General features: G+C 31.2%; 3 protein-coding genes across 7 annotated transcripts in view; 1 reads left to right on the top strand and 2 right to left on the bottom strand.

Moving 5' to 3' along the window:
- Positions 1-1,166: 1,166 nt before the first annotated feature.
- LOC125070610 (F-actin-capping protein subunit alpha) lies at positions 1,167-3,084 on the bottom strand. Its single transcript, XM_047680555.1, is given in 2 exon segments — positions 1,167-3,066; positions 3,069-3,084. Coding segments are annotated over 2 exon segments (912 nt in total). The 3' UTR covers positions 1,167-2,170.
- A 444-nt stretch (positions 3,085-3,528) lies between these two features.
- On the top strand, positions 3,529-5,305 carry LOC125070612 (NADH dehydrogenase [ubiquinone] 1 alpha subcomplex subunit 11). The gene is made up of 2 exons (XM_047680558.1): positions 3,529-4,106; positions 5,206-5,305. Exons 1-2 carry the CDS (start codon positions 3,614-3,616, stop codon positions 5,214-5,216), a joined length of 504 nt encoding a protein of 167 aa, XP_047536514.1. The 5' UTR covers positions 3,529-3,613; the 3' UTR covers positions 5,217-5,305.
- Positions 5,306-5,962: 657 nt separating this feature from the next.
- LOC125070609 (resistance to inhibitors of cholinesterase protein 3) overlaps positions 5,963-8,978 on the bottom strand; it is a 35,527-nt gene continuing 32,511 nt past the window's right edge. For all 5 annotated transcript variants that reach the window (XM_047680553.1, XM_047680550.1, XM_047680551.1 and 2 more), the window contains 2 exons: positions 8,675-8,730; positions 5,963-8,316 (listed from right to left, as the gene is read on the bottom strand). In XM_047680553.1, the coding sequence (XP_047536509.1) occupies positions 8,191-8,316; positions 8,675-8,730 (182 nt within the window). In that variant the 3' untranslated portion in view covers positions 5,963-8,190. The remainder of the gene's footprint in view (positions 8,317-8,674; positions 8,731-8,978) is intronic.

Genomic DNA, 8,978 nt, shown 5'->3' with positions numbered 1-8,978 from the left:
TTTTATATATAACGGCAATTTTAAAATAGATTAACCGTTGTTTTTTTTAAACTTTGTCTTATAATAATTAGTTAATTAATTTATTTAATTCAAAAAACGACGTTCGAGGAGGACGAGGACGACGAGGACGTTCCTCCTTGAGTAATACCGATTATTCGTTTTTTTTTTTGCTACTGTCTTATGATCCTAGACCTATTTAATTACATTCAAAATATTTCGGATTCGAAGAATCGTCGTAAGCTTTATCGATGAACAACTCGTTACTAGCGACCACTACTTTGAATTTAGGTTATTTTTTTTAATGTAAAATTCCACTTAATTAAGCAGTCGTAGTTATTTGTAAATGCGTATGCGTAATAATAATTTTTTAATATTATAAGCGTAAGTAAAATATTATGAAAAAATAAGTTCAAATCGTAGATATAGTTTACTCTATAAAGTACAGTATGCTCATTTATTGTTAGTGAAAAAACGATAAACATTAATTCTTGTTAAAGTAACCACTTCATGAATCAAAAAACGACATCATAACTCTATGTAGAGTTATAATGTAGTTTTTTGATTCAAAAGTTTGTAAGTCTCTAAATAAGTTTAAAACTGTATAGGCTATGATCTTCCAACACTATATAGATTAACCTTGAAAGAATCACAAAAGCAGTTCAAAAATACTTAAAGAATAAATCACGCACTACAATTACACGGACAAAAACGACAATGTTCCTTTTTTGAAATCTGTTAAAAAAATAATGAACGCGTCATCTGCCAAATTTTAAACAAAAAAATGCATTCAATTTAAATTCGATTCTCAATTAGGTTGTGGACAGTGTTGGCGGCGGCACCGATGACTCATGTGCTCACCGATAGATACGTCACTGCGTTTCCACTAATGTATCCTCCAGTTTAATGTTATTGGACTTTAATGACCTGATTTATCAAATGAATACTTAATATTTCAATATTGATTTTTAAACAAACTTAAGTTAAATGTGATCATTTGGATACAATTGTAATGTATAGGTTGCACTATAATAAATAATCAGTACATGCTGTAGATAACGAGAGAATACAGTGGTATCAAATGCCACACCTTGTATACACAAACAAGATTAAGTTTTATATATTTACTGTAATTGGTAAAACAAAAAAAAAATAAAAAATTTGTTAGCAACATTTTAATATATATTTTTATTCAAATGAATTCAATCATACATTACAGAATACTTGAATTTTTAATGTACGTTCTTTAAATTATAATAATAATTACAAAATAAACCTTATTGGCGTTTTATCGTTACATACATATAAAAGTTATGCTATCATTCGCACTCCCAATGTCATAGCCGTATGGACAATAAATTTCTACCAACCTCCAACATTTCTGTAACCGTGTTGCTTGAGCAAACCTCCACATATTTTTTAATTTAATAAAATCAATATATTGTGCTCTTTGCCCATATAATCAGCATTAAAGCTATGTGGACAGTTTTTTAAATTAACTACAATAAATGCACCATTTGAAAATCATCAACGTTGCTTTATTAATTTCACGCAGTACTATTATGCAAGCAATATTCACGAACTAATATACAAATTAATAATACTGTTGTTCAATGCTTTAATTGGATGGACTAAGGTGTCATGAAAATTATAGTCATCACTGTTGGAGCGATACTAATATGATTTTAGGTAAATATTCTCTGTAATTGACGTCTCTTTATCGATTCAAATTAATATAATCAGATTTATATTGCTCACACAACAATAATGTCTCGCAACAACTTTCGTAAATCAAAATTTTAAATCAGTTGAATTGTTTGCTGCGGACCTAGAGCCTACTCTAGAATGGTCCAGACCTAAATAACAAACAGTTCTCTATAATCTCATCCCTACAAACTGAAACGGACAGGTAGTACTCTCTTGAAATTAAAAAACATGTCTTAATTCCACTTTAAAGCGGGCGAAGCGATCAATATCCTTTCATAATGAGAGTAACAAAATGCAATAAAATTTAACAGTTACAATAGCGATTTCTCTATATACTCATAGATAAATACGCGCCGGGGGGCGACATCCCTCGGAGCCAGTAAACATTTGAACAAGATTTACTCTTATGAGAATATGTACAGAGGCATGGAGCGACCGCTGCAGCTCAGAGCGCAGCGGCGGGACATCATTGGCTCTTCAACTCCTTACCGATCGTGTAGGAGACGAGCCTCGCCCAGTCGATCTTGCTTCGGGTCACCGGCAACTGTCGTCGAAGCGCCTTGAAGGTAGTGTCGCTCATTGTCTTGTAGTTATCGGATATGGCTGTCTGGTATGCGTTTTCGGCATCACAGACGAGTCTTACGAATTCCTTAGCCGTTGCGGCCTCGCCAGTTGCCACCAACGGTGCACGCACTTCCTTTGAACTAACCAGTTGTACATTACCATCTTCATAATAGTGTACTTGTACGCGAAGCATACCACGAAGCTCTGTCGCACCGCTACCCACTGTCAAAGACCACACTGAACGCCACCGACCATTCCAGTAATTCTTGGGTTGAAATTGGTGATCTTCGATGCACGCAACGAGAGATACGTCTCCAGATTCTAGAGCACGTCCCACGACTAAACTTGCACCATGTTTATAATGTTCGGCAACATAATTTGTCAGCTCCACGTCGAGTGCGGCTCGCCATGGCTCAGCCACTCGATCGGGTTCATACGGTTCGTATTCGGATGCCTCCTTACGTAGATGATCATACTTGAAAGACCGCTTTGACCGCGGGTCGAAAAACCTGCCTCCACCAAGGTCATTATGGTCCGTGATTAGCGTATGAAGTTCTGAGCCTTCAAGACGCACGGGCGTGAGCTGGTCCTTGTTGTACTGTGCGAAGGCTCCGCTCGCGCCTTCTTTGAGTAGAGTATCGTTGTTTAGCAATACTCTTACATCGTTGAACACTTCATTAAATTCTCCTGGTGGCGAATGTAGTATAAAATCCGAAACAATTCTCACTTTTTCCTGATCACTAATCACTTCGTCACCGTCCGCCGCCATTTTTGGTACTTTTGACACAACCACAGATGAAAAAGAATAACGACCATCAACAATGGTCTGACAAATTGATGACGGAAGGAAGTTTATTCAACTCGGAATCTAGACAAAATGTTACGAAATAAAAAACAATACCTAGAAAACAATTTGTTTAATATATTAATAAGAAAGTTCAAAAATATATATTAATTGCTATATAGTTCTATAAAAGTTTTTACTTAATCGCAAAACTCTAATCAAGAAAAAGATTGAAAATAATCTATATGTCAATATAGAAATATAATTCAATAACTATTTTTAATTCATATTTGAATATATTTAAGCTCTTAATGTTAATAGATGTATTTATTTATTATAAAATCACTTTAATGTTTAAATTAGTTGTAACTGGAATTCAAAATATACTAGTTTATTAGGTTTCATTTTTCATAATTCGAAAAATATAGGTCTGTGAATCGGAGCTGTCATTTTTCTTGTCAGTATCTGGCTGTCATTAATGATTAAGGTTTTCGATGACATTTTTCGGGACAAGTTGTGTAACAACTTGGGATAAAAACTAAACTTTCATAAATTTTAACAATGCTGTCTTACAAATATTACGATACGCCTGAGGGCCATGACATTTTTAAAAAAGTATTTGTAACATCAAAATATGCAGGGATGGCGGGGCTAGGAGTGGCGACTTTCGATGTTCTGATGTACTCTCATCCTAAAGGGCTTTTCAACACAGCCTACAGATATGCATTTTTTTTGGGTCCTATGGTGGGAATGGCCGCTGCTTTCACGGTAACCGCAAATACAGCACAGAATATTAGAGAAAAGAATGATGTTTGGAATTATTTCCTTGGTGGCGTTGCGTCTGGCACCGTATTTGGTGCTTGGAAAAAGTCGATAGTCGTAGCAGTTCCAGTGTGCCTAGCTCTCGGAGCCATCGGAATGATAAAGAAGACGGCAATTGATGAGAACTGGACTTTAGTCCCTGAGATAACTTCGGCTCCCAAGTCTATCAAATCTGTTCATCATGACTGGACTCTAGTGAAAGATGTCGATGAACTGAAAACCTGGACAGCTGGTTAGTTTTTTTTACTCTCTCTTAGGTTAAAAATAATTTCCTTTAAATATAACTAAAGTTATATATTTATTGAACAGCCTATGGTTTAATTTTTATTTAATTGTTTCGATAGAATGTAGAAAATTTTCCATTTAATATGAGACAATAATTTATCTATAGACAGTAGAGTAATGGATATATTTCTGGCGAGGATGTTTCGAAAATAAATATATCAGACCTAAGAAGAACTGGTAAAAGAAACTTAAAAGGACATTAATATATTTTTGAGTATTATTAAGACCAGGGATGTTATGGATATGTTGTTTCAGAACTGGTAAGGATCCATATCCATAAATATGAATAACATTTTACTGGTTTGAGATATAGTTGTGAATATGAAATTATTTCACATAATCTGATTGTTTCAAATACTTTCAGTTACAAATATAAGATTATTTAGAAATTGTAAAAGACAATTATGATTTGCCTTTATTTTTAGGTATTAGGTATAATTTAATGTAATAGTACTTTCCTTAAGTATAATATTTTTTTTATAAAATTTAGTTACAGCTTTGGATAGATTTTTATTTTCGATATCTGGATAGTTTTGATGGTTCTAGAGTTCCAAAACATCCCTGATTAAGACTATTTTTATTATAAAATTTTTATTATATTTGGTATTATACTATTAAAAATTATTATATAAAATAGAACTACATAGATAAAACTACAGTTTTGTGGCTTTTTTAATGCCAAACAAACAATAACATCAACAATATGGAAAATATTGTATAAAATATGTAAAATATTGTTGATTATGTTATATAAAACAATTAACATCTAAGTTCTGATTATCAAAGTAGGGATTATTTATATTGGCAGTCTTAGCACTGGGCTATGCAATATTATAGTTATACATTTGTCCATTCTTATACAGCTTCAAAGTGGACATTTTCACTTTATTTAAAAAAAAACCATTATGTATAATGTTAGTTGTTATTTATTTGTAAAAAATATATAAAATTTAGATATTTCATGGATTTCTTGAATATATCCGCTTCCTATAATCAGTACATACATAGAAAATGAATGAATGTAAAAACTTTTTTTTTCTTTCCAGGTTCCAAGTAATCTCTCACAAGCAGTACTAGTTTGAATAGCCTGTAAATACAATCAACATCTTTATTTAATTATTATGGAAATATAAGTATAATTCGATATTTTGTATTTTATTTTATCATCTTAATTTACCTCTATATTTTATTTGCATAAACAAAGGTTTCCCTCATATTTTTGTAAATAATATAGTGACTGGGAAAATATTTGCTGCTTGGTAACCTGGCTATGGACAATAAATGTATACTATACAGAACGGTACAAGTGTACCGTTCTGTATAGCCATAGGGAGTAATGTTTGTCTCCAGCAGAGAAAAAAATCTTCATATAATTTGATCATTAGCATTAGCATTAGCAGCCCGTAAATGTCCCACTGCTGGGATAAAGGCCTCTTCTCCCTTTGAGGAGACGGTTTGGAGCATATTCCACCACGCTGCTCCAATGCGGGTTGGCGGAATACACATGTGGCAGAATTTCGTTGAAATTAGACACATGCAGGTTTCCTCACGATGTTTTCCTTCACTCTGCCTGGGTTTGAACCCGAAATCATCGGTTAAGATGCACGCGTTCTAACCACTGGGCCATCTCGGCTCTATATAAAATGATCTCTCTATATGAAGTTAAATCATATTTTAATTAAACTGTTAAATTTATCTGTTCAAGGAACTCTAAACCAGTAACAGAAAAATTATTTAAGTACCTTTTTTAATACTATACCAAGATAAATAAATTATTTAAGTCTCGTGAATAAAACTTCATTCTACATTAAATATTTATTTCTTAAAAACTAATGAAACATTTGAAATAAGCAATAAATAACAAAAAAAATGCTTTGAATAATGTTTACACACTTTCTATAACATCATTACATAAACTTTCTAATAAATATTAAAAAATAGATATTTTACTCTTTTTTTTTTCAAGAATAATACAAAAAGGAATGTTCCGGTGTTACGACTGGCTGTGATCGTTGATAGAATAAGAATTCCTTTTTCATAATTAAAAAAAATACAGTGAAATATTATAGACGCCATTTTTTATTTCCTTTTTTTATGCTCTTGGTGTTGCGGTTGTAGACCAAAATAATTCGGCCAATAATTTTTTTTTTTCATATATATTTGATGATAGTTGTAGAATTTATGCTCAGTAAAGTGTATAAGTATATACTCAGTTACAATATTAAGATTAATTTTATCATTTGAAAAAAAAAAACCTTAATTAAGTGTAATATTCTATATAATCTATTTAGTAACATTAAGTATTACAGCACATATTTATTAATGCCGATTCAGTATACACAATATCTAAATGTAAACAGGAATAATTCGACAGGCTATCCTTTTTAAAACCACACATAAGAAAGAGATGCAATACTTTAGTCCTGTCAAATTACTGTTAGGCAATTAAAAGTTAATTCATATTTGTTACGTAAAGCAGAAAACAATTATTTAAATGCAGAACTTTAAGAAGCCAACGCCAGAGCTGAAACAAACAGGGAGTCTAACGTGTAACTTTAAAAACAGTAAAGATGAAATTATTATTAACAAATGAAAGTTTGAAAATGTTGTAAGTCATCTTTTAACAATGAGAAAATATGTTCAAGCGATAAATTTAACAATCAACAACAATCAAAATGAATTGTTTATCAACAAAAAAATAGTAAATTAATTTAAAATATCGTAAATTTGACTAGTGGACATCACAATCTTCATAATTTCGACAAACCATTATATATTGTAAAAATACCAAAAATATCACTTACATACATAATAAAATCTAAAAACACACGTAAAAAATCTACCCAAAAATATGTAAAGCTGGAAGTAAATTTGGCACAAATTTTAACACAGCAACACAGCGTTAATGCAGATAGATAAAAAATAAATAAATTCGTATTTTGACTTTGTATTAATTGATACACTTTTTATCTGCTCGATTATTGAAGTTTATTTTATATAAATTTGTATAATATAGATTTTTTTTTTATACATTGTAACTTCGAATTGTATTATCAATTAAGTACAGATTAAAAATGTACAATGAATAAAATGCGAGTCCTAGACACGAAGAGAGAAGGGCTTTCCACTGAGATTGTTTTTTTTTTATATACTTAATAACTATTTTGAAGTAAACGACATCAAACTCTACGTTATTAGTTTTTCTTATTTATATATAAATTAAATTATAAAATCTTTAAATAATTAACCTAAAAATAACTTTGTTCAATGAAATGTTTTACATAAAAATGAATTTAAACAGATTAAAAAAAATCAACTTCATTTACAATTTGAAAAAAAAAGCGTAAACATTTTCAACGAACGAAACTGACATTGTGTAAATACAGTAAACATTATTTTTAATAATATTATATGTTGTAGAAACAGTCCTTGGAAGCTGGCGATCTACGCGTTCCGTTACAATTATTTACTAAAAACAGACGGTAAACATCTGATGATTTTTAAAATTTTAAAAGCGTCTATTGACATTAAGGGTGAAGTTCCGTAGTCATGTTAAATTAAAAAAAAAATATTGGGAATAGGACGGCGCGAAATTGCAGCGTAAGTAATGAAATTATATATACTTGTTTGTTAGACTACGGAACTATATGACATTTGGAATTTTAAATAGCATCTTTTTTTTTAAAATTATTTTTGACCTAAGGTGTGAAGTTTTTGTGGACAGTAGGCATACAGGTAATGGCAAGTAATGGACAATTAGTTGGTCGCAATTTGAGTATTGGGAATATAAGACGCTTTATAAAGATATCCGAAAGATGTTAAAATGTATCATTATTTTACAAATTACTCTTATGACAATTATTATTAATTTTGTTTTCCTTTTGTTAACGATTCGTTTAAATCAAGGCTTATCTATTAATTCATTAATTCTTAACATTACTTAAGCTCTGATTATACGACTGACTATTTAACGAGTTGTACTGTAACCAGCTACCAGTAATCACCAGCTTCCTACCTTATACAATATCAGTTCATTTCTTCAAATAATTAGGCTCTTCCTCCTCCTCTTCCTCATCTTCTTCGATTTCTTCAATTTCCTCAATTTCTTCGACCTCTATCTCTTCTTCAATCTCTTCTTCGGATAAATCGTCTTCCCTCTAAAAATACATTTTATCATTATTGGTTGTTGAAGAATTTCCTTTTTTAACATTTTCACTATTATGAAAATAGTTTTTTTTTTAAGTTGTTAAATTGACATAAACTGACTCTGATTTAAACAAACTTAAAAATAAATTAAAATTTATAGGATAATGGTGTGGTAGTTATTTAGGTATAAGGAAACCTAATAGAAATAAGTTTTATAAAATGAACTACGTATGCGTATGTATAGGAATACAGAGTGGCCCAAATATCGTGGATCAAATAATTCAGGGTGATAGAGGAGGTGATGGTGCAAACAGAGCTGAAATGGGCACATAACTATTTGTCTTTCGACTATATAAAATCATGTATTACCTCTGCAGCGGGCTGAGTTAGGCCGCTTGCTGTGGTATAATCATCGAACGTAGATTCTGAAAAGGCCACAGAATAAAAATCAACATGAGCATATCCGAAGAAGAGGAGAAGAAATGTGAAGTCATCTACGGTCATTTTTTTAGGAAGTGGTCTGAAGACAAGCACCACCTCTTGGTCGGTATATTACCTAGATATCTTCGACAATTTTTATATCAATATGCATATATAATAGCTTATCAATTTATTTTGACGTATGTGTTGTGATGATGTGTAATGTGATGATGTTATTTTGACGTAGATGTAT

This window comes from Vanessa atalanta, chromosome 17 (genome assembly GCF_905147765.1).
Source record: "Vanessa atalanta chromosome 17, ilVanAtal1.2, whole genome shotgun sequence".
NCBI classification, from domain to species: domain Eukaryota; kingdom Metazoa; phylum Arthropoda; class Insecta; order Lepidoptera; family Nymphalidae; genus Vanessa; species Vanessa atalanta.
Note: the sequence above shows the minus strand (reverse complement) of the source record. Positions and strands in the feature narration are given on the sequence as shown.

Coding starts and splice junctions, on each gene's coding strand:
- LOC125070612 (XM_047680558.1), top strand. CDS start 3,614: ATGCTGTCTTACAAATATTACGATACGCCTGAGGGCCATGACATTTTT.